This window comes from Chelonus insularis, unplaced genomic scaffold (genome assembly GCF_013357705.1).
Source record: "Chelonus insularis isolate UGA/USDA-ARS -01 unplaced genomic scaffold, ASM1335770v1 contig_326_pilon, whole genome shotgun sequence".
Lineage (NCBI taxonomy): Eukaryota > Metazoa > Arthropoda > Insecta > Hymenoptera > Braconidae > Chelonus > Chelonus insularis.
The window spans coordinates 913,063-937,145 of NW_023276496.1; the positions used below are offsets into that span (position 1 = coordinate 913,063).

Here is a 24,083-nt window from a genome sequence, read left to right on the forward strand (position 1 = left end):
TATTCAATCTATTTGAATATTTACAATAAAGTTAATGAAGTGAAAATTTACATATCACAGCTTTATATCATTGTCAAATTTTTCACATTAATATTATTACTCTTATTATTATTTATTACATTATCAAAACATACTTTGTGATAATAAAAAATAATAAAATTTGTAAGTGTTAATTGAGCTATAGTTAACTAAGTGTTTTAGGTATTTTAATACAGTTAAAATTGAATTTCTGCTAAAAAGATTGTGATTCATTCAAAAAATCAGAAGAAAATCATTAACATTTTTCTTGCCACTCAGATCATTAATTTAAAATTATAATCATAGTAGACAAAACTTTCGAAAAAAAATATTTTCTGAAATGCATTGACAGTAAACTTTTGCACCAAGCTAATATTCTGTTTACTTATTTACAATCGAGTATTGCAGTCAAAACTTTGTTATGATATTTTATTATTAGATTTCTCAGATTGTGCTTTTGTAGTAATTTGAAGTGGTACAGAAAATAATTCTTCCCAAGGTGGTTTAATTGCACTAATTACTGCACTTGCAGCTTCGGTAGATTCAAATGTTAATGTCCAAATTTCTTCGATTCCGACTACTTCATCAAGAAAATTGAGCTCCAGCACCTTTTCATCAGAAACCTTCAACAAATTTTATTAATAGTTTTAAAAAAATTTTTTTAAAGCTAAAATTTCTATTACTACTTACCACTTCTATTAAATTACTCATAGCTTGTTCAGTCAATTTTGCTGGATCGTTATTAGAATCTGGAATAAGCCAATTTAATTTATCCTCCGTTAAAATTAACGTCGAAGTTGTAATGAGTAAACCACCAATTTTTAATTTAACTGGTTGATTCTCCAGGTTTAATTTAGCAGATGAAAAAAGTGCAAAAATTCTGACGGCGTCGTTAGTTCGATAATATTTAGAAGCCATCATTAAATTATGTATTGCAGTTGTGCACTGCTCAGGGATTGCAAATTCGACTTCACAACTAGTAGGTAAAGGTAAATCAGTCAAGTAAAATAAAAAATTAGAAGTCCTTTGGAAATCTTGTAAGATACATAAAACAGTGAAGTGTGACAAGTCTTCATTTACTCGGTTAGGTTGTTCCAGTTCTACTAAAACGCCTTGTTTAAATGGCAATGGAGCAAATGTTCTTAATCTATCCATAGTCCAACTCATTTTTTTATGCAGCCATCGTGATGGATCTTCTCCTTCAATTCCAGTAATTGTCAAAATATAAATTTTAGATGTTGATAAAACTAAACAACCAGGAAAGGTTGTAATTTGGTTTTGTAAGAGAATTTCTGCTCTAAGAAGTAAAACTAATTCTTCATTTTCCAATTCAAAAACGTTCAAAATTAAATGAAGTTTTATCCTGTGATCAATGCTGGAGAAATTAGTGTAGGAGTATTGAATATCGCTTGTTAAATATTCAGGTTCATCAGCTGACTTGGATGGTGATCCCCTGGTACTAATTTTCATGCTGCTTAATAAGTCTATTAAAAAAAAATAATGTTTTATATATACGATTTGATAATATAATAACAATAAATATTTACCTCCTAACATCGAAGTAAGATTGGAAACTGACGCATAAGATTCTTTCGTATTCTCAACATTTTCAATGTGTTCAGGTTCGTGATCAACTTTTACTTGAGATCTTCGTTCAGGTATTTTTAATGCTTCTAATTTTTTATTTTCATATGCTGTACATATACTATCAGTCAAAGAACCTAAAAACGTACGAAAAACATTTAAAGGTAAAATTCAATTTAGAATTGACAGACAAAACAAAATGAAGCCAACCTGATGAACTACTTTCTGTTAAACCTGCCATAACAGGTGTTGTGTCTGGAATTGTTAAAAGGGTTGGAGCAATAGCAATTCGTCGTTCCTCTGAGGATCGTTTGCGATTTGGTGTTGAGTGAGACCTGAATATTAAAAAATGAATGAAATGAAGATGAAATAGAATTAATTTACATCAAATAAAATACACATTACAATTACTTTAAGCATCTTAATTAAAACTTGAATAATTCAACAAATAAAGTCAATTTATTATGTTATGAATGATATATTAACTGATAAAAATCACGTAGGAATTTAGTAATGTAATATAAGACGTTATGAAACCATAAACATACGAAAAATATTTGGAATTGTTATTTAATACTCACTTTGATCCATCATCCAATACTTCGATACTACTTTGGCTCGGATTGCTTAATATTTCAATATCACTTTCATATTTTTTCATTACTGCACCAGTTGAAGGTGTAGATTCACGAGAATCATCTAAGCTAGTTGCTGAACCTATAAAATATTTTTGTTATTACTCATAGAAACAACAGATTGCTATTATTTAGTATTTATTAGCATCTATTCAGAGAATATAATTTTTTTTTAAACTATCTGCATTAGTAGAAAAAGTGCAATTTAAATATTACTTGTTAGAGAATATTTAAATAATCAATTATTGATTAATAAATAATTAATCAGATTTAGTGAGAATCTCTATTTTTGTGACTCAGTGTAAGTGCTGTAAAATGAAATTGTGATTAAAAAAAGCTTACAGCAGACTTGGGCTTGGGGCCGAGAGTCGGAGTACACCATAGAAGTGGTGATGCACATAGCTCCACCCTCAGTTCCACCTGCACCAGGTGATTAGTATGTTAAAGTCCCAATATCAAACAACAAAATGCAATTTTTAAGAAATTCAAATTCAAATTAATAATTACAAGTCCATAATATAAGTTATTAATTTCAACTCAATTTAATTAAAAAATCAAATTAAATTCTTAGTACTTCCAAAATAAAAATATTAATAATTATTTAAGTTATTTATAACTAGTTTTTAATTACATAAATTCTAGTAAAATATGCAAAAAAAATATTATCAACCCAAATGATTATCTTTTAAGAACTAAAAATAATTTAAATTGATTAAAGTAATTTAATAAAAATAAAATTGAATCTATTCTAATTTCAAACAAATACAAAATACAATTCTTACTCATACTAAAAAAATGTCATTCTCTCATTTTTAAATAATTATTCATTATGTTTTCTAAGTTTGATAGCTAATTTTTGAATCTTACCAATACTTGAATGTGATGTAGAATGTTCCAGATCTCCTTCACTTGGTGAATTTTCCTTGGAATCTTTTAAATTATCTAACTTTTCTTTCATTGGTTCATCTTTTTTATCTATCACTTCTCTATGATCTTCATTCTCTAAATCAGGTGTCATCAGTTCATCAGTCTGAATAACTAGTGTACTGTTGCAAGATGGACATGTGGGAGATTTTATAGTTTTACTTTTTATTACATTTAATGATGATTGAGGATCTTGAGAAAAATGTGTAGAACATTTCATACATTTGAATATTGTCAACAATATTGGTCTAACTTTGATTAAATCTCCAATAATTCTAACTATTTTCACAGCATCTTCAGATTCAGCAAAATATGATCGATTTTGTCGATCTCTTCGAGTTGTATCAAAAATAAAATCAATCGTAGGTATAGTTCCTCTACCCATTATACAAGAAATTACAGTATCGATTGACCATTTATATTTGATTTTTCTAGTAATGGCCTCAACTTCTTTAATATTTTCTTTATTTATTATCAAGAGCACCTCTGATTCACCATCGCTATTTTCATTCTTCTTTCGCACTAAAAATAATTCTCCAGTATCTTTTTCAGGATCATATATATTTTCTAGTGCTTCAATTTGAGCAATTTCAGCCTTTGTTTGCTCTAAAATTTCTTCCAAATTTGTTTTTGATTCTTGAATAATTTTAATTTCATCATGACTTGAATCTTCAGTAACAGTGTTATCATTCAAACAAACATTTTCTGGACTTATTGATTTATTTTGTTCGTTCGCATCAATCATACAAGTGGTAATAGCTGGCGTTGATGATAATATACACTCTCGTGATCTTTCTAAACCCATAATGTCTTGAATGTAAGATCCAGAGTCACTACTCAACCACTTATCACCTCCGTATTTTTCTCTTAAAGCCAAAATTTTTTTCTTCGTTTCTAGATGTTCCATAGAAGTTTCTAATAAATTTAATGTAGTTTGAAAATCATTTAATTTCGGTTCTTTCATTGTATCATCATCAGCAATATCTACTTCTCGAACATTCGGCTTTCTTTTACTTTTCGTAAAAGATTTTTCCGCACTAGTCGGAACTTGGGAAGTTGATAAATCATTTACTGGTTGTGTTGATGTGCTCTCTCTGACTCCAGGCTCTGCAGATTCATTTATTGTACTAACTTTTGATGAACTTATAATATTTCGAACTGTGAATAGTCGATTTCCTGAGACAATAATTTTTTCAGATTTAGTCAAAGGTTGATGATCAAGAACAAATTTGCTTTCTGCTAACGAAGGATAAAGATGTTTGAGAGTAAGATTCCGATGTTTTTTATGATAAAATATGGGATTCCCTTCAAGATTGAGCCACAACAATGACGTAATTGTTTCTAAAGGCCAAAGAGATGAATGATCAATCAAGCAATTATATGACAAATCTAATTCTGCCAATTCCAAATTTTGGAGTCCACTAAGATTATCTATATAATTATTTTTTAATACCAATGTTCTTAGATTTCGATAAGTTGCTTTATTGAACATTGGAACAGTCTCTAATTTATTAAATCCTAGATTCACATGTTTTAAGTTTGGAAGACAGTCTACTTCTGTGGCAACATTAATTCGATTGTGACTTAAATCAAGTGTTTCAAGCCATGGTGCTAATTCTAGTGATTTGTCAAGCCTTCCAAGACTATTATAAGGTAAAGCCAATCGTTTCAGTGATGCCCAAACAAAACCAACGCCTGCATCACCTCCACATGTTGCCAATAGTCGGCCTATTGTTCCAACACCACCACCTCCAGTACAGCTTATACTCTCTAATTGTCCTCGAATACCTTGAATACCTTTAACAGAATCTATGCATACTTTTTGAAGCTCAAGGTACTTGAGGTGACGAAATTTTGTTATATCTATATCTATTCCACCTTCAGTAGTAGTCTGAATTATTTTTAAATGAATCGTCTTTTGTACAAAATCATGAAGGAATTTCAAATCACGAAATAAATCAATTTCAGAACTATTACAAACTTGAAATGAACTTTCGAAGTCTCTTGAGTCATCAACGATCAGTGAAAAGGCATCATTTAGGTTATGCAAAAGTTTTGTTGATAATAACAATTTACTAGTTCCACTCAATACTTGATCGCCATTTTTTCTCAAAATTTGTGCCAGATCGATTAATTCTGGCATGTTAGACATGCCTGATGATCTATTTAAAGCCATGTTTTGATTAGATGACGTCTAAAATTAGAGCAGAACGTCAGTCGTTATTCATTAAATTATAACCAACGAAAATTTGTTTATTACTTACATGAATTTGATAAAAAACCGTCGATTGAGAAGAAATGAAATATTACAAATATGACTACTCAAAACAAAATATTGACAAGTGCATTTATCATCATATAAGATCATAATGTTTGATTGTAATATCAATTTTTAAGTAACTAATTTTGATCTATGATCCAACACTAGTTTTCGTAAGAATAATTAGTGTCAGTACATTTTTTAATCACTATTATGCTTTTACATAATGTAATATACATTAACTTTTAAATTCATTTCACTTAATTCGTTCAATATAATTAAACTTCAGAACTTATTTGTCGTCTACATATGTCTTTTATACACTTCTGCATTGGCAATAATACAAAAATACTTTTGTATGACTCAAACTTACATTATTATTGTATTTGTTTGATAAATCAGTCAGCCACATTTTGCCTTATAGCATTCTAGTAATTTCATGCTTATCAGTTGGCAATTACCAAGCCATGATAAAAATCAATCCATCCATACATGTAATTATGTATTTATTCAATAGATGACTCTGCCTGTCAAAAACGGCTCTCAAAAAACTCCCATGATTACCAACACAACATCTCTCTCTTTTCTTCTGAATAAATTTTTTCTATTCTATGTTTGTCTGTATTGAATGGAGCAGAAAAATTTTCTGTAAAAAGTTATATTAAAGTTTAAAACTTTACATCAAGTAGAGAATTTAATGATGTAACCATTGTGTTTTTTAATAATTCAAATTATGATAATTTGAAGTAATATTTTAAATCTGTGATTAAGCGAATATACTGAGTTATATTTCACTAACTCCAAATTTCAGAAACTTTATAGGTTAAAATTACTTCATTATTTCAAACAATAACGTTATTAATAGATTTTTAATTCTTAATTGCAAAAATTGATTTTCATTTATACAGCATATAAGTAAAAAGCTTCACAAATTAAAAAAAATTATGATAACTCCATTTATTTTGATAAAATAAACAACTTATAAATTCATATTTTTTTCATCTAATTTTAGATTAATCATGAGTTATCAACGAGGAGGAGGTGGAGAAGGAGGCAAATCAAAGGGTTTTGGTTTTGCCGGATTCCAAGTGGCTGGAACGAAACGTAGTGGAGTTAATATTCCACCACCTACCGTAAACTCATCATTAAGTAAACAAGGATATCATACCATGAATTCTATCACAGAAAATGCGCTTTCCGCTTGTTGGGGAATGCCTAAGAAACGTAGCAAAACAGAAGAAGAGTAAATATGATTTTAAAAAGATACAAATCGCATGATAACATTAATATGAGAATACGATTTGACAATAATTCATTTATTTTAGATATTTTGAGGATGATGATGAACCTCCAGCACCTGCACTAGAATATATACCAGCGCCTGGTTCTCCAAGTTATGATTTAATGACCAACGAACAGAAAAAAAGTGATAGTGATAGTGAAGAAGATCCTCTAGATGCTTTTATGGCTGGAATTGATGCAGAAGTGAAAAAAAATAATTCTAAAGCTCAAGCAACAGAAGATGATCGAAAAGAAGATAAATCGAAGGGATTTAGACAAGACATTGATGGTGAAGATGATGAAGAAAGTTACTATAGGTGAGAATAACGTTTTAAAATTATTCCAGTTACCGTAATAATATAGATATACAAATAACTGAATTTTATCTGCGGTTTTCAGATATATGGAAGAAAATCCAACAGCTGGATTACAACAAGAAGAATCTGATCCAGAAGTAGAATATGATGAAGACGGAAACCCTATCGCAGGAATAAAAAAAAAGGATATTGATCCTTTACCTCCAATAGACCACAGTGAAATTGAATATGAAGCATTTGAAAAAAATTTTTACAATGTACATGAGGATATTGCTAATTTAAATAAAGAACAAGTTGATGAATTAAGAAAAACTTTAGGAATTAAAGTAACCGGAGCTGCTGCTCCAAAACCGGTTGTGAGCTTTGGTCATTTCGGATTTGATGATGCTATTATGAAAGCCATTCGCAAAAGTGAATATACACAACCTACACCTATTCAATCACAAGCAATACCCGCAGCTTTAAGTGGTAGAGATATTATAGGTATTGCTAAAACAGGAAGTGGAAAAACCGCTGCTTTTATTTGGCCAATGTTAGTTCATATAATGGATCAGAGAGAATTAAAAGAAGGAGATGGGCCTATAGGTCTTATTTTAGCGCCAACAAGAGAATTATCACAACAAGTAAAATATTTTATTTTTAAATTAAGTGATCATTTAATTAATTAAAATTTTTTTATAGATAAATTCTTGTTTTTAGATCTTTCATGAAGCTAAAAAGTTCGGAAAAGTATATAATATACAAGTCTGTTGCTGTTATGGTGGTGGAAGCAAATGGGAACAAAGCCAAGCATTAGCAAATGGAGCGGAAATTGTTGTTGCAACACCAGGAAGAATGATAGATTTGGTTAAAATGAAAGCTACAAATCTTACACGAGTCACTTTTTTGGTGCTTGATGAAGCTGACAGGATGTTCGATATGGGATTTGAACCACAAGTACGATCTATTTGTAATCATGTACGACCTGATAGACAGACATTAATGTTTAGTGCAACATTTAAAAAAAAAGTTGAAAAACTTGCAAGAGATGTATTAACAGATCCTGTTCGTATAGTTCATGGAGATGTTGGAGAAGCAAATACTGATGTTAGTCAATATGTAATTGTTTTTCATAATAATCCAACTGGTAAATGGAATTGGTTACTTCAAAATATTGTTGAATATTTAAGTGCTGGAAGTTTATTAATATTTGTCACAAAAAAAATTAATGCTGAAGAGTTAGCAAATAATTTAAAATTGAAAGAACATGACGTTTTGTTATTGCATGGAGATATGGATCAAGTTGAAAGAAATAAAGTAATCACATCATTTAAAAAAAAAGAAGTAAATATTTTAGTAGCAACTGATGTTGCTGCACGTGGTCTTGATATTCCACATATCAAAACTGTCATAAATTATGACGTAGCCAGAGATATTGATACTCACACTCATCGAATTGGTAGAACTGGACGTGCTGGTGAAAAAGGAACTGCATATACTCTTGTCTCTGAAAAAGATAAAGAATTCGCTGGGCATTTAGTAAGAAATCTTGAAGGTGCTGATCAAGAAGTGCCAAAGAGTTTGATGGATTTAGCTATGCAGAGCTCATGGTTCCGAAAATCACGATTTAAAAGTGGAAAGGGTAAAAGTTTGAATGTTGGAGGTGCTGGACTCGGTTTTAGGGAGAGACCTAAGTCTTCGTCAAGTCAGGTATTTATTCTTCCTATACCCTTTAAATTTTTTGATGTTACTAAATTAATTGTAATCATAAATGTATTTCATTATTATTTCTAGGCAGGAAAATCTCCTTCCCAAGTTCCTAAAGACATTAGTGAAGTTGTAAAAAAATTAGAAAGACAAGGGCCTGGTAGTGATCGACTTGCTGCTATGAAAGCAGCATTTCGAAGTCAATATAATACACAAGTAAGAAGAAAAAAATCAAATAGAGGTTGTTTTTGATTTTTTTCATTAACACAAATCTTTTCGATTTTGAATGTTTTAGTTTCGAGCATCAAGTGATCACACGTGGGAACAGACAATTCAACCTCCCTCTGTTGTCATGCCTCCTCCGCCACCACCCTCTGCTGCACCAACTCCAGCTTCTAGTACAGATCAAACAACCTCTAGTACTGGAGATTCTGTTAAAGGAGAAAGAAAACGTGTGCGAAAAAGTCGATGGGAATAGGAACGATATCAGATTGGAATCAAGTGGCGATATTTTTTACGTAAATATTGAGTTTATACAATTAATTACGATAGTGAAAACTATCAGTATGACAAAATCATATTTTTAAGGAAATAAATATTTAATTTTAAATCTCAAATTTCCTTTTTATTCATGTAAAATATAAATTATTTACTAGTTAAATCTTAATTATATTATTCTTAATTTAGAAATAAAAATCAAACGGTAAATTTGTTTCAAAATTAGAAAGCCTCTCGAATTACCTTGATTTTCATATAAGCTTCTTTGAGACTTGCCATTGTAGTGTCAGATAAATTTTGATTACCAGTGTCTGATGATTCTTTAAAATCTTTAAATCTATTAATGTCATATGTAGGCGTTAATCTCTGAAATTGGATTATACATGATTTGACTTTGATATTTTTATGTTTAAATTATTCTAATTAAGTTTTATTTTACGTTTTATAAAATTTTTTGAAATTTTTCTTTCCTCATTAATTTTTTTTTTAATGCTTCTCCATTATAAATGTTTAAAGTTTGATTTATTATGAAAATCAAAGCAATTAAAAAGGTAATATTCTTATTCGAAATATTTATAATCTAATTATGGATGACCAGCATCCAGTAATTAGTTAACTAGAAAATTTGTATTTATTAAAAATAAGAAAATCGAGTATTAAAAATACAATTTCCTAGAAAACCAATTAGGGCACCGCTGATCTTTCAGTTTACTAAATAAACTCTTTTTAATCATACTTAATAATAATAATAATTACTCTTGTTACAAAAGGAATAAAAATTGGTCAAGTAATTAAGCCTTAAATGTAAAAAATAATGTATAATAAGGAAGTGTAATTTATAATTTAATTGAACCATAGAATTATCATAAATTATAGTTTGATATTCACTGACGTGATATTCATGAATTTAATCAAATAACATTTGTGATGCACCATTCAGCATAGGCACTATTTATTGTAATTATTTATCATTAGACACCGGAACAATTCTTCAATTTTTTTCTAACGTGTGAAGCATATGTCTCTTTTATCTATTGTTACGGAATTTTCTAATTCTGCAACTCATTTTAATGGATGATTTTAAATTAATTACATCAAAATTTTGTTTATAACATTTTGTTTAAAGAAGACATTTATTGATAATTTTCTGAAATAATTTAAAAAACGTTTGGACACTAAAAAATTTGGAAAAATTAAAAAAAAAATCATGATGCAATGCATGTCCTTGTCTTCATAATAAAAATTTACTCAGAAATCTGACGCTAAATGATAGCAAAAATTGCAATCACTTTTATGAATGGATTTTCTGTTCTTCCTATCACAATGATGATTACAATTGTTATTATTATTTTTAATATAATTTTTATCATTAAGACGTCAATACTTTACGAATAATTTCCACTAAAAGATGTACAATATCTTTGCTTATTCCTCTCCGATGATGATAAATTAATCACATTTGATTTTTTTGCTCCTTCACTACGTCTGTTAATTCTATCCATAGCTTTAATATAAGTTTCAGCACCTAATTTGTTTCCAGTTCGTTTTTCTTCAAGTGCAATCGATGACTTTTTATCATCATGTCGTTCAGTTAACCTAAATCCTTTTTTTATTATTTTACTTTCTTCTTTGTCATCCCGCAGTCGGGTACCTTTCAAGTTTATTTCTCCATCTGATTGTTGGTTGAAAACATTTAAACCATTTTCATTTGTCACTGGTGATGATTTCATAAATAATAAAGGCACTTGCGATTTGGCCTGATCTTCGTTGCAATTTTCTATCAACATTTCTGAAGATTCACTTTTAATGCGGTTTGATGCTGCACTAGCGATTGAATCATCTGCTGACATTTCGTTGACAATATTTTTAGTAATTGACATTTGTCTTTTCAATTTTTCTAAATTCTTTTTTTGATTTAATTGACTATTATCAGTCTTTTGCAAAATATCTTTCAAGTTTACCGTAGTATCTTTATTTATTTGAAGCTGTGTTTTCTTTTTTGAAAATTTTTTAGGCTCCGCATTATTTTGGGGAGCTCCTTTTTCATCCTTCAGAGGCAATAATTTTGGATAAATAAAACTGGGTAATAATTCTTTCTGGCTTGAAGATATGTAGCTAGAATATCTATTAAATTTTGGAAAACTTTCTGTCACAGTCGTTGAAATCATCGGTTTTACTGAGTCATCTTTATTTCTATTAATATTTTTACTTAAATTTCCTAATGTAGCTTCGTATTTTTCTCTTGAATCTTTTTGATAACTTGATCGCTCTGATTGATCAGACAACAAATCCCGAAATGAATTATGATGAATATAATCTTTAGATTCATTTTCAGACGTACTATCATTTTTATTTCTGTCATTTTCATCTTCTGATTTCCCATCGCAGTCATCTTTAAAGTCTCTGATAACTGCTTCATTTTTTTCATTCTGTTTCCTCAATTCTTCCCAATTTTTTATGTGCTTATGGCTTATTTTTCGAGGTACATTCCGGCGTTCTATGCCTCCATCTGATTGCTTTCTTCCAACTCTTGGTGATTTCGGTGTGGCTGAAGATATTCCGTCCACTTTTTCATCAGAGACTGTCAACTGAAAATTAGGTTTCGATGCCGATTCTTGATGTTTATTAAATACCGAAACTAACTGAGCTACAGTATATTTCGGCTCACTATTTTTCAGTTCTACATTGTCATCTTTATCATCAGAATTGGCAGAACTATTTGAATGTGATGAACTATGAGAGTATTTTCTTGAAGACGATTGTTTTGCTGATAATTTTATGCTATTTAATGAAGTTTCATCTGAATCTTCAGTCAAAGTATCCGATTCTATTGATTGGAGACTGTCTAAATTTTCTTCAGAGTTTTGAGACTTATTATCTTTTTTTATTATTAAGAGATCTCTTTTTTCCAAATTGAAATTTCGTTTCATTTTTTCTTCTATGTCTATTTCTTCTTTGTTTGTAATTTTAGTCTCCTCTCTATCAGCATACCTTCCAATTATTTCTGCAGCACTTTCGCAACGTTCAATGGGTTTGGTGGTACAAACATGTTCTTCTCTTAATTGTTTAAAAATAGCCGGAATGTTGTCAACGTCTTTTTGATGGCTTTTATTTGTATTTGATTTCTTAATAGATTCAAGACTTCTATAAATATTCAATACATCTTGAGACTTAGATAGTGATTTGAGGCCATATAGTTTTTCTTGAGACCTACTGCCAATAAGTGGATTTAACTCTTTTTGTAGAGAAATTTTTCCACCAAGTAAAGAACCTTGTGATTGCATTTGATTGAGACTTCGTATTCTTGAAAGAAGTCCACGACGAGTTATATTAGTAAGATTGGCTTGAGACCGACTTTGTACTTGATTCAACAAACTTTGAGTTTGCTCTTTGTCTAGCAAATAACCTTGATTATGAGCTAGACTCACTTGACTTGTTGCAAGATTTGTTTGAGAAGAATTAAGACTTGCTTGTGAATCTGCGGGACTTAAATAACATTTGCTGGTTGTCAAATTACTTGGACTTCCCGTTCTACTGTAATTCAAACACATTTCACTTTGACTAAGACCACAAGTCAGTCCATGCATTTCAACCTCTGCTTCAGATAAATTAATCTGGCTGGTGGCTTGACTCATCAAAGCTGCACGTCGTAGATTTTCTCTACTTACAACACGCTCTAATAGCACTTCTCGCGACTTAGATAAATATCTTCGCAGATGGGGAGATACTTGGTTTGGGGTATCTCGTAGCCATTCATGACGTAGACATTGTTTTGCTGACATCCGTGCACTTGAAAGTGTTTACAAATAATTATTATGAGATAATTAAATGCTTGAGATGCATTATATCAATAACGTGATGCATAAACAAGTCTATTGTATTTAAAACATGATATTTAATGAGTAATAATATGGCTAATGATTAAGACATAGCATTTATCATTAGCCTAAGTACTAAATCATCTATGAACCGTTCTTAACGGATGCACAAATCTTTTTAATTCATTTAAATTAAAATTGAACAGTAAAAAATAAATTGTTTCTCCTTGTTTCTGCATTACATCATGAAATGATAAATGAGATTAGATTAATTACCTGGGATCAAGCACGAGAAGCTTTGTTACAAAATCTTTAGCCTGCGAAGAAATATCTTCAAATAACTCTTCTGGAAAGTCCACTTCTCCGGTAGAAATATTTTGAAACGTTTCCTGATCAGTTTCTCCTCCAAATGGAGAAAAACCCGTTAGTAAGACGTAAGTAGTTACTCCAAGAGACCACATATCAGCTGCTAATGTTATCGGTTCATAGTGAAGAATTTCTGGAGCTAATAAAGAGTAAATTTATCACACTGAATATTATGGAATTTTTAAATACACTTTTATGAATGAAAAAAATATGAACTTCTTTAATTAATATGAACTTTAACTAGTGAAAGAAACATTTCAAGAGCGAATTCTAGAATAATCATTCCATTCATTAACGCATGATGATTAATTAGAATTTCTCTAAAGATTATTTTCCAATGATCCATTAATATTACACACATTTTTTTATAACTTACCAACGTAATCAGGAGTTCCCAGAATTTCTCGCACTTCCATTCCTTCCAGTACTACTCGGGATATTTCAAAGTCGCAGAGTTTGATGTCGCATTCTGGAAAGCTGCCCATCATCACCAGATTTTGTGGCTAATATAAATTATAATAAATGATATTAAATCATTAACTACTCATCAACTTTTTTCATTGATAAGAAATATTTAAATACAACAAAAAAATAAAACTAATTTTAATTGTTTTGCTGAAAAATAAGGAATAATAATTTAACCGGGTACAAGTTAAAATGAGCGAATAATTATTTTTCTTTGTAACATTATTCATTAATAATGAATGGATATCTAGACATGATATTCTTGCAATCCATTTGTATCTCATGAGTTTTTTCTCTGAAACTTAACATAAATAAGTGTCTGAAACAACGCAAACTTGATAAGATAGAAAAAGTTATTTGATTTGCAGCGTAGGATGTTAGTATTGCAATGAACAAACAAGAGAAAAGGTTTTTTAATCAGATTTGAAATGACCAAATAGTTTGAAAAAAGCAAATATGTTTTTTATTATTATTATTCCATTGCATAATATTATTTTATAATCATCACATCATTATGTTACACCTACTTTTTGTATATATTTCTGACTAGTTTTATGCTAAATTTAATTTAGAATTTTTTTTTCACTCCGTAGGAAAAGCCTATTTTTGAATGAATGTAAAGCACTCTCTTTACCTGGCTTTTAAAATATTGAGAATGATTCATCAAAAATCAGGGGAGTCAGGTAAGGTGTGGTCGATTAGAGAAAACGTATGTGCCCACTGACCAGAGATTGTTGTTGCTGATTACACGTGTTGCAATTGAATTAAAAATATTGATAAGCATAAGTCGAATCTGAAACACGCTCGACTTGAAGCAGATCATCTACATATTTGTGGGAAAGCTTGAAACGTATTACAAGCATATTACAAATTAATAAAAGTGATATAGAACAAAGTTATAACGAGTTTTTTCTATGCTTTATTTGAATTAATTATTTGAATCATTTTTCCACTGAGCTATATTAATTATGCATTATTATTAACCGTATTTCTTTTGAAATAATTTTCACAAATTTAGAATCATAGCAATATGTTAAACATTTTTTTTAGATGATAAATTATTCTTATTAATAAAAAATTTTTATTACTTATTTTTGCAAAGTTTTCTAGTTTCCTTTTCTATTGAAATAAAATTGCAGTCCTTTATTCTAATGATATATCAAACTAACTGCGTCTATCAGGAAACAAAGATCATGAAACGTAATTTTTTAAAATAAAACCTTCAATTCTACTTTATTTGATTGTATCATTACAAGTAGGTGACTATATAATTTTGTATCATTACCGCAATTCACACTCGTTTATCTATTTATTGTTGCTTGAATCATTGAAATTCGTAAAATTGACGATAATTCACTTAATTTAAAATAGGAATTAACTTGTGAGCACACAGATCAGTAAATGCCGATTCAACTGTGATTTGTAACTCTAGGCTTACCATAATTCTTATATGGTGGGCCGAGTCATCGTGCGGCACGTTGTCCTATAAAATTCTTTTAAGATCACGTGTGGAAAATTCATTTAAACACTTACAGAGTGAATAATAAGAGAGTATTTTTATCTTGTTCTCAATACCTAATCTTTTTTATTTAATCTTTTAAATAAACATTTCAAAAAAATCTTAAATTGTCAAAAGCAAGTATTTCAGCAATAATCAAAATAAAATTGAAATTGCTTGGTTGATAATGAAAGGAATTGCATCAGCTATAAATCAATTTATATGATTCTTTGTCTGTCAAGCTTTTTTATGTAAGGAAATAGTTATTTTTATAATCCCTTAAATGAGTAATGCTGTCAAATAAATTAATTTAAATAATTTTTCAACAACCTTCGAGCAAAAACAAGCAATTTATTTTTTTTTTTTCAAGACTGTACATATTTTTTAGAAAATTACCTCGAATTGCTACTAATTTGAAACTAAACGTAGACAATAAAAATGATAGCAATTAGTGTCTATTCGATCTTGGATTTAATAGTAATTGCCTTGATAAAATCAAGTCATGCTTCAACATCAAATATGTATGTATACGAAAAAGTAGTAATTAATGGGTATTTGTGTGATGATTTGGATCTTCAATCTTCTAAAAAAAGCAATATTATGAAAGAAAGATAATCATTTTACTAAGGAACTAGTTTTGATGTTGAAAAATATTTATTCCGTTTTTTATTGCCTCCATTGATATTCAGAAAAAATGTGATTTTTATGAATTTTATTAAGAAGGAAGTATATTTGATCAGTCATAGATAAAATGTTTGCGTGTTTCAAACACCTTTCACACTTAACGTCACACCTTACCTTGATATCCAAATGAGCAATATTTCTGTCGTGGAGGTAGGCGAGTCCTTCCACCAGCTGTTTAATAAAATGCACAACATCGCTCTCCAATGGTACCAAGTCTCCGTCAATCAATGTTTGTAGATCTCCTCCAGGAGCACTAAATTAATTTATTTAATCAGTAATTATATCTTCAAAAAAGGTTCATTAAATAAATGAGTTTGGACGTATTTTAATTAACTTACTATTCCATTACTAAAATAATTTCCTTTGAAGTCTCGTAGACATCATGAAGATGAACAACTCGTGGTGACTGGGAGCAAAGAGATAAAAGAGCAATTTCGTGATGAAGCTCAGTACTGCAGTCAACATTGAAGCGAGCTTTGGAAGAATATTTGGCAGCATATTGAATCCCAGTTGATTTTGATTGACATCGATAAACTTTAGTCCATTGACCGCTGAAATGAAAAAATATATACATCAAATTTTGGTCAGATTTTATTTTGTTAATGACTGATCGAAGTCTCCAAACACTTGATTTAAAGCTACAAGGCCAGCGCAACGGCGCCTGGCAAGGCTGTGAATCATATTTTATTTTTCTCGCAATAAAACCATGAGACAAGTTGAGATGGTAATCAATTTATGTTGGAATACTTTCAGCCTTGGAGTTCTGCACTAATAACATTATCTGAATTTTCATCAAAAAATTATATTATTCTTCAAAGATTTTTGAATTTAGATAAACAATTTAATTCATTTTTTGTTATGATTAATTCAAGTTTTCACCATTGAAGGAAAATTTCTCACCTATTACTGTAATAGATTTGATATTGTTTATGAATGATTCATTTCTATTAATTATGATCTAATAATTAATCTTTATATCGTAATAAAAACTTAATAAATAATTTTATCGATAGTTTTAGAGTGTTGCTATCTATATCACCAAGCTTAATCATTCTTCTAAATTGGTCGATCTAACTGTGTATCAACTTAACTATAAGTATCCTCGAGATGATTACAGAATAGTAAACAACCTTCAAATGACCCTATCAAGGTCGAAACCTTTCAATGTTATTCTGTGTAATCCACATTAGAGAATATTGTAACATATTTCTTTGTAATACACCTTATCATTGTGCAATCATTTTTTTTTCTCAAAGTTTGATTGAAAGTCCGATAATTTATCTCTACTTAATTGTTTGATTGTCATGATACTGGCACATTTTAGACATAAGGAAAAGTTTATAAAGATAAATTTTTTCAAGTTGAAGATAAAATACTTTTAATACTTTCATTTTATAAATAAAAATCAATGACCAGCCTCAGCTGAGTTGTTGTTTTCTTAACGCCTACAGCGACGAAAAAAATCGTTTCAACCCACGCCTTATACCTATCGGGTAAGGGACGATTGATCTTGAAATAACAAAGAGATTCAAGACAATTCAACCTGCCTTTCTATACAGCATTGCGTATGCTGAATGTTAAATGTTTATTTTTGACTTTGTCAATAATCAATTATAGTCCTTGATAATAATAAAAGCATCTTCGATGAAATAATACGTTAGTGGGTGAATTTTATATGATGATGAGAGAGGAATGATGTTAATGATCTCATATTATGTTTTGTAATAAACTCCTCCACATTTTGATGCTTTTTAGTATAATAATATGTCGTAGAAAAAAAAATACTTTCAATTTCAATAAACTATTTGATTATTTAATGACTTTATTATGACCATACCCACCTAGCAAAAGGTTTCGGATCAATTTCGTAATGCACAGAGATTGGTTCTGATTTGATGACTCCTGAAAACTGAGATTCTTCAACATGAACCAGACCCTCTTTCACATGTTCTCTACTCCATCGAAGTTTACATTTTTCTGGTAATTGTTCAGATGATGCTTCTGCTCCGTATTTATCTTTTACTCCAAAAGTCGAAGAATTGGATATATTTTGTTGCAAATTTCGTGGTAAAATACGTGATGATTTTTTAATTGAAGACATGGCAGGAGCTTGATAGATCATGATTTTGATTCTGAATTGAGTAACAATTCATGTAGTAACCACTGATTTATTTACACAGACGACAGGTTGTATAATTTAATTATTCATGTATTTTATGTGACTTTGTACGCGACTTCCACGCACTTGATCTGCATAAAATAAACACATGCCTCCGTATAGTTGTGGTTTATATCTTATTTACCAATTTAGTCTAATGGTCTTAAATACGATATTTTACGTAATTACAGTTATTGCTGCGAATGTTCACGAATGGCTTCACAATTATCGTGGAATACTCTGTGGTTCCGAAAAGTACTTGTGCGTGATGTTCACCAGTTTGCGGTATTGCGATGAATTAATTTCCTAATTTACAGGCATCCCAAAAACATCTCTAGTATGTCAATAATATTATATATCATGATTCATTGTAACATTAGAAGTAATCATTTGCGTACCAAGTGATGCATTATCTTCAACTTATCTTGATATTCAATACTCAACTTGAATAAAGTGAAATAGTCTTAACCATCATATAATGATCTATAACAATATGTTATCATGTTCCTCTAATTCCTAAAACTGATCGAAAATGGCACTGAATTAAAATGCACTATCCAATAATAAAGAACGATGAGCCTCCTCGTATCCTGATCTCATGATCGCATATCCGGGATTGCTCGAGTTCGTAGACAAACTTCACGGTTGACTGCGAGTCTGAAACTGCAAGAGATCAGTAAAGCCATGGACCAAGAAAACTTGAGCTTCTTCAACTCTTAGCAGTATTTCTCTGTTACTCGTTTACCTTCTTAGATTTCTCCCACTCTGTTTATTACTCTCGTTGTCTTTTCATCTCACTTCCGTCAATATTTTTACTCTGTAACTCTCTCAGTTTCTCCTTGTGTTCTGCTCCCACTCGTACACTTCCAGCACCCTTCTCTTTTGCCATCCTTTTTAGTTTTTGCTTTGGAAGTGGTTGCTCTGTCATAGCAAGAATCCAGTCACGATGTTGATACTTACATGCTTACAGACCCGTCCAGACTCTATATTATGCATGTATGTACATGCGCACGTGCACAAGCATATATTGAGAATGTGTAAATTCAGGAAATCTCAAGAAATACACAATGTACAAAAATGCTGAATCTCATATTTCCTTACCAATTTTTTTAATTACCGAAATAACAAGTAATCGTGAATTTTTAGATAATAAATATTCTCCATTCCTTCTTTGTGTTGTGTTAGTGGCGCCACTAGAAGTGACGTCAAGATGATTTTCTCTTTGATGATAGAAAAAAATCCCATTGTTTATTCGACCGGTCTTGTTTATAATTAAAAACTGTGAAATGTTTACAAGTATAATTGGACATTATCGTATGTATATTGTTTCTTTGTCGGTGACAATGACACGGCATCCATGTATTTGGTTGAATCAAACAAAGAAAGTGTTTCCTAGCGATGGCGCCAAGTCTTGGCATATGAACAAAGCCACCCGTGTTCCGGTAACCATGGAATATACTTTTTAAAAAATAACATTTTTTTATTCGTAATGCGAAAAACTGTCTTTTTTCAACTCGTTTTCATTAGTAAATCGCTCGAGTAGTCTTGTATTTCCTTTATTCAAACGATAAGCACAGGGTAAACGCGGTTGTAAAAGCGTTAATATGTTAATGAATGCGTGGATACCCCTCTCGTTGTCGTCTCCGAAGATATTTCCATGTCTGATTGTATCGCTTCTGGGAAACATATATCAGCGTTACCAATTCGACGATGAGTTTAATTGAACGATTTACGGTAATAAAACTCTCGCTAAAAATATTGCATGGATTATAAAATTTTAATTGGTACTAAAGGAATATTTATTCAGATTCACTTTTATTATCTCTGGACAACAAACTTTTATTTCTTAAACGAAAACATTTTAGGGTATAAAATTAAATCAAATTTAAATTAGTTTTCATATTTCACATTTAAGGAAACTGTTTATATGGAACGCAAAAGACGTTTTAAAACATATCACTTCAATTTATATGATTATTGAATTGCATTGAATGAGGAAAATGGAGGTTTATTAAGTTTTGTGACATAAAAAAATTTATGCGCAATAAATAATCAGTTATAAACATTCTAAATATGTACTAGACCTTATATGAAGAGTTTTATTAATCTTTTAAACGATGAAAATTGTTATTTTAATATTTTTAAAAGTTTAAACAATGTAATATTACCTGAATTGTTTTTGATATGATGGTCATTAAAGATTGACATGTTTCTTGTCAAGTACATGAGCTATTGTCGTTGGAGAATATCGTAGGCCGTCAAGATAAATATTCAAAACAATGTGTATTAATAATATAAGGAAGCTACAACTATTAATGGAATTTATTCAATTCGAACATAACTTGATATTTTGTTACTGATCTAAACATTCTCAACGACATATCATGTAAGTCATTAATAACTCCAATATCTGATTGACGCAATAATTGTCAAGACATGTTCAACATTACGAAACGATGACCAGCTTTCAGGAATGCTTTATGGATTATCTTAAATAATATTTTCTTGATTAAATACCTTTGCATATTGGTCTGCTTCATAAGCAGTCAGCTTTTTACTCTTTTCCATGTTTCATGTAATTTACGGTTGCTGATTGCAAATGAACAGGCAATAATCTATAGGCATGCAATAGCAGTCTACAGCACACTTGATTTCATAAATCAGTTGATCAATCATTCAAGTGTTAAAGAAGATTTATCATTTGTTAATTTATGTATTGAATGCATAAGATCTTGCTATATTATAACATATCAGTGTCTATGTAGCGTTAAATTACTTATTAGTTGATAATTAATTATGAAATTTACTTTAACCTTCATTCTCTTCATTATAAAGTTCAATCTTTTTTATAAAGTTGTATAAAGTTTTTTTTAAATATTCGATGACCAGTCATCAACAATCAGCATCTGTTCAATGTCAAGAGATAATTGTGTAATGATATATATGATATTTTCTTCTAATTAGAAGAACTCTGAGGCCTAACAATGTCTTGTGCAAAAATTAAACTCTTATTTCTCCTTCTAAGTAATTGATTACTTATCTTGTAGTAGTTAATGAACTTAAACGTTTGAAAATTTTTATAAATACTGATTTATGGTGTATGTACAGCAATTTATCTCCAGTTAACTTTCCTCTGCAATCTTCATCAAGATGACTCTTTCTCGTAGCATTAAAAATTTTTTTCAAACATAAAAAACCCTCCAAACTCAATAATAAATTTTATAAATTGTCCAAGCTTGGATGATTATGGATTTGGGATATTTATTGACCAGTTTTAAAGGTTATATGTTTCATCTTTCTTTGATATGGTAAATCTTTAATTACCGTCGTCAAATTACGATATCCAATTCATTAAAATATTTAATTGAATAATGGTAAATTGGTGTCTTTTATTGATTCATAAATTTGGAACAATTAATATTCATTCGGAAAAATTAGCTTACTGTTAAAAATTGTGGCAAAGTTGTTACCAAAAAAATAATTCTTGAAAATATCTTTTCGCTTATTCAATCAAATTTTTTGCCAGGTTATTGTATAAAATAATATCTGTAGAATTAATCAATGAGTAAAATGAACTTTAAAACGTTTATGTGCGAATGAACTGATATTTATTGTTTTCTTTATCGTATTATTGTATTTATAGATATTTGTAAATAGTTGGGATACAATAAGTGTGACTCTCATTAATGAATCATCGTATCACCTGCAACATCATTCATGATTCGTTATTTATAGACACACGGGAAAAGTAAGAGGAGAATTAAATTCATTCACAATTACACACATCAGATATATTTTTTTTCTTTTTATTTATTTTTATCTATCAATGGAAACAATTGATTTTATGATTCACATTGTTTTATGCACAAAAGCTATATCATTATAATACTATTAAATTACTTATCTATCAATTTCTATGTAGATTCATCCTAGAATGTATGATTTATTATTATTAAAATTAAAATAATATTTACAAAAATAATTCAAAAGCTATTTACTTTTCAATAGCTTTCAAGTTGTAAAGGAGTGATTATTTTAATTAGAAGCAATCTTGGGGATGACCTTAACTTTAATTAAAATATGTTATTGAAGAAGTATACAGATATATGTATGTGTATCAAGATACATCAAGGCCACTATCACAATAAATGTATCAAAATTATCTTCTTCAATTTGTAATTTTTTTTTTTTATAAAAAATTAGCGGAACTAAATATTTTCGATTATTAAAAATCTTGTCGATTCGTTCGTTAAAAATGAATTTATTTTATTAAAGTTCAATTTAAACATCGTAACTAATGTTATTACATGTGCGAATGTTGGATACAATTTCTTTTTCGTAAATATGGAGTGTAACATATTGCAAAACACATTTTAAGTATCGATATAACATTACGTTTAAGGTCATCCCTAATTAAAATTATCACTGGAGTTTGTATTTCGTATAATTAATATTTACGTACCCGGGAAGTTTGTTTTAATTTGTATAGGTTTAATAAAATTTCAGTGGAAATGGCTACAAACTTTCCGAGCAGTTTTAAAATATTACTCAAATAATCAAAGTAATTACAATATAAATTAAGGATAATTGCATTAATTGCATTTATAAAATGTATCCAGTTATATTTAATTTACACTTCTAATTTTCACGAGTTTGATTGCCATATTAAACTTAATAAAATTATTTAAAAATCTAAAAATTTATAAAATTTTCATACAAATGCCAATACAAATAAAATAACTTATTAATATTTTTTTTAATATTATGTATACAATAAATAAATATAAAAGAAGAAGCCAAGAAAGATATAAAAATGGATACATTAAAATCGTAATGAATCTCATTCTATTTTTGTTCGTTACATTTTTGTATTATATTTTATACAGTTGATAGAAATAAAAAAAAAATTGATATTTTTCTTTATCTGATATTTTTCATACAAAAATCTTATTACACATCGCTTCACTAATACAATTTTATAATTATCAGATAATTTTTCTTTATCATCGTAACAAGATATTGATTTATTTTTGTTGATGAGCCAATTTCTGTAATTTCAAATGAGATAGTAATTTTTTCCCGACCCAGTTTTTTATTATGTGATGATTGCATTGTTCACTGGTTAAATAGTTATCAACGTCATTAAATATAATGAAAAAATATAATTGAGTATTATGAACAATGATTACAAGAACGAAAATAAAGGTACATATTTGGGTGGCAAATGAACTCAAATACATTTAAGAGATGCACAAAAATATGACTAGCATTTACAAAAATATAAATTCTCTCTTTTACACTTGAGCTCCAAATACCCAAAAAATGTCCGTGACATGTTACCACCACCTTGACAATTCGATTGAATAATTTACGATGAATTTACAAGAAATAATTATAATAAATTAAATATTCATTAATTAATTTCAATTATACAAGAACACTTCGAATGCAATACACATTAATATTTTCGCTGTTTATGAAATCACAATTATTATACGTTCTTCCTGAGAACATTCACAAAATTTTATATCCTTACATTTCAATATTTTAAATAATAATTGTTTATAATAATAAAATTGAATAAAGTGGAGCATACGTGTGACAAATTGTAGGAATAAAACAATTGTAAAGTGCCAATATTGTTCATAAATCTTAGGTTTCCGTTGACAAAATCATTTTTTAAAAAATAAAGTATTTAAAATGAAATCTACATTTAAATCGATTCGATTATATTAGTGGAAAAGTAATATCTCTAGATTTATTATCTGAATATATAATGAGATGGGTACAGTTATTAGCAAATAAATCTTTTATTCAGTACTAAATAGATTTGTATTTAAAAAAAAGCAATTTGCGCCCACTCATCACCAAGATTTTTTTTAATTTGACTT

General features: G+C 29.2%; 3 protein-coding genes across 5 annotated transcripts; 1 reads left to right on the top strand and 2 right to left on the bottom strand.

Annotated features, from left to right (window-relative positions):
- Window positions 1-100: 100 nt before the first annotated feature.
- Window positions 101-5,838, bottom strand: LOC118066046 (serine/threonine-protein kinase 11-interacting protein). 2 transcript variants are annotated; one of them, XM_035081781.1, is made up of 8 exons: window positions 5,426-5,838; window positions 3,105-5,355; window positions 2,580-2,657; window positions 2,184-2,319; window positions 1,813-1,937; window positions 1,566-1,739; window positions 709-1,502; window positions 101-641 (listed from the first exon to the last, which is right to left on the bottom strand). In XM_035081781.1, the coding sequence occupies exons 2-8, from the start codon at window positions 5,335-5,337 to the stop codon at window positions 438-440; spliced, it is 3,744 nt and encodes a 1,247-aa protein (XP_034937672.1). In that variant the 5' UTR covers window positions 5,338-5,355; window positions 5,426-5,838; the 3' UTR covers window positions 101-437. The 2 variants fall into 2 exon arrangements, with proteins under 2 accessions (XP_034937672.1, XP_034937673.1); XM_035081782.1 differs by lacking the exon at window positions 2,580-2,657 and having other exon boundaries at window positions 102-641.
- A 208-nt stretch (window positions 5,839-6,046) lies between these two features.
- Window positions 6,047-14,747, top strand: LOC118065994 (ATP-dependent RNA helicase DDX42). Of its 2 annotated transcripts, none has more exons than XM_035081666.1 (7): window positions 6,047-6,243; window positions 6,434-6,664; window positions 6,747-7,019; window positions 7,102-7,642; window positions 7,719-8,708; window positions 8,793-8,921; window positions 9,001-9,183. In XM_035081666.1, exons 2-7 carry the CDS (start codon window positions 6,441-6,443, stop codon window positions 9,181-9,183), a joined length of 2,340 nt encoding a protein of 779 aa, XP_034937557.1. In that variant the 5' UTR covers window positions 6,047-6,243; window positions 6,434-6,440. The 2 variants fall into 2 exon arrangements, with proteins under 2 accessions (XP_034937557.1, XP_034937558.1); XM_035081667.1 differs by lacking the exon at window positions 6,047-6,243 and adding an exon at window positions 14,446-14,747 and having other exon boundaries at window positions 6,441-6,664; window positions 9,001-9,223.
- LOC118065993 (probable serine/threonine-protein kinase MARK-A) lies at window positions 9,310-18,868 on the bottom strand. Its single transcript, XM_035081665.1, has 6 exons — window positions 17,876-18,868; window positions 16,373-16,585; window positions 16,149-16,287; window positions 13,764-13,890; window positions 13,298-13,526; window positions 9,310-12,992 (listed from the first exon to the last, which is right to left on the bottom strand). The coding sequence occupies exons 1-6, from the start codon at window positions 18,154-18,156 to the stop codon at window positions 10,589-10,591; spliced, it is 3,393 nt and encodes a 1,130-aa protein (XP_034937556.1). The 5' UTR covers window positions 18,157-18,868; the 3' UTR covers window positions 9,310-10,588.
- Window positions 18,869-24,083: the final 5,215 nt, after the last annotated feature.

Bases quoted from the DNA above. Each gene is read 5' to 3' on its own strand.
- LOC118066046 (XM_035081781.1), bottom strand. From the start codon at position 5,337: ATGGCTTTAAATAGATCATCAGGCATGTCTAACATGCCAGAATTAATC. The intron at 2,658-3,104 runs GTAAGATTCAAA...CACCTGGTGCAG, and splicing joins TACATCACATTCAAGTATTG to GTGGAACTGAGGGTGGAGCT. The intron at 1,938-2,183 runs GTGAGTATTAAA...TTTAATATTCAG, and splicing joins GTATTGGATGATGGATCAAA to GTCTCACTCAACACCAAATC.
- LOC118065994 (XM_035081666.1), top strand. From the start codon at position 6,441: ATGAGTTATCAACGAGGAGGAGGTGGAGAAGGAGGCAAATCAAAGGGT. The intron at 6,665-6,746 runs GTAAATATGATT...CATTTATTTTAG, and splicing joins CGTAGCAAAACAGAAGAAGA to ATATTTTGAGGATGATGATG. The intron at 7,020-7,101 runs GTGAGAATAACG...TGCGGTTTTCAG, and splicing joins GATGAAGAAAGTTACTATAG to ATATATGGAAGAAAATCCAA.
- LOC118065993 (XM_035081665.1), bottom strand. From the start codon at position 18,156: ATGATCTATCAAGCTCCTGCCATGTCTTCAATTAAAAAATCATCACGT. The intron at 16,586-17,875 runs GTGGGTATGGTC...TTTTCATTTCAG, and splicing joins GATCCGAAACCTTTTGCTAG to CGGTCAATGGACTAAAGTTT. The intron at 13,891-16,148 runs GTAAGGTGTGAC...AATTTATATTAG, and splicing joins TTGCTCATTTGGATATCAAG to CCACAAAATCTGGTGATGAT.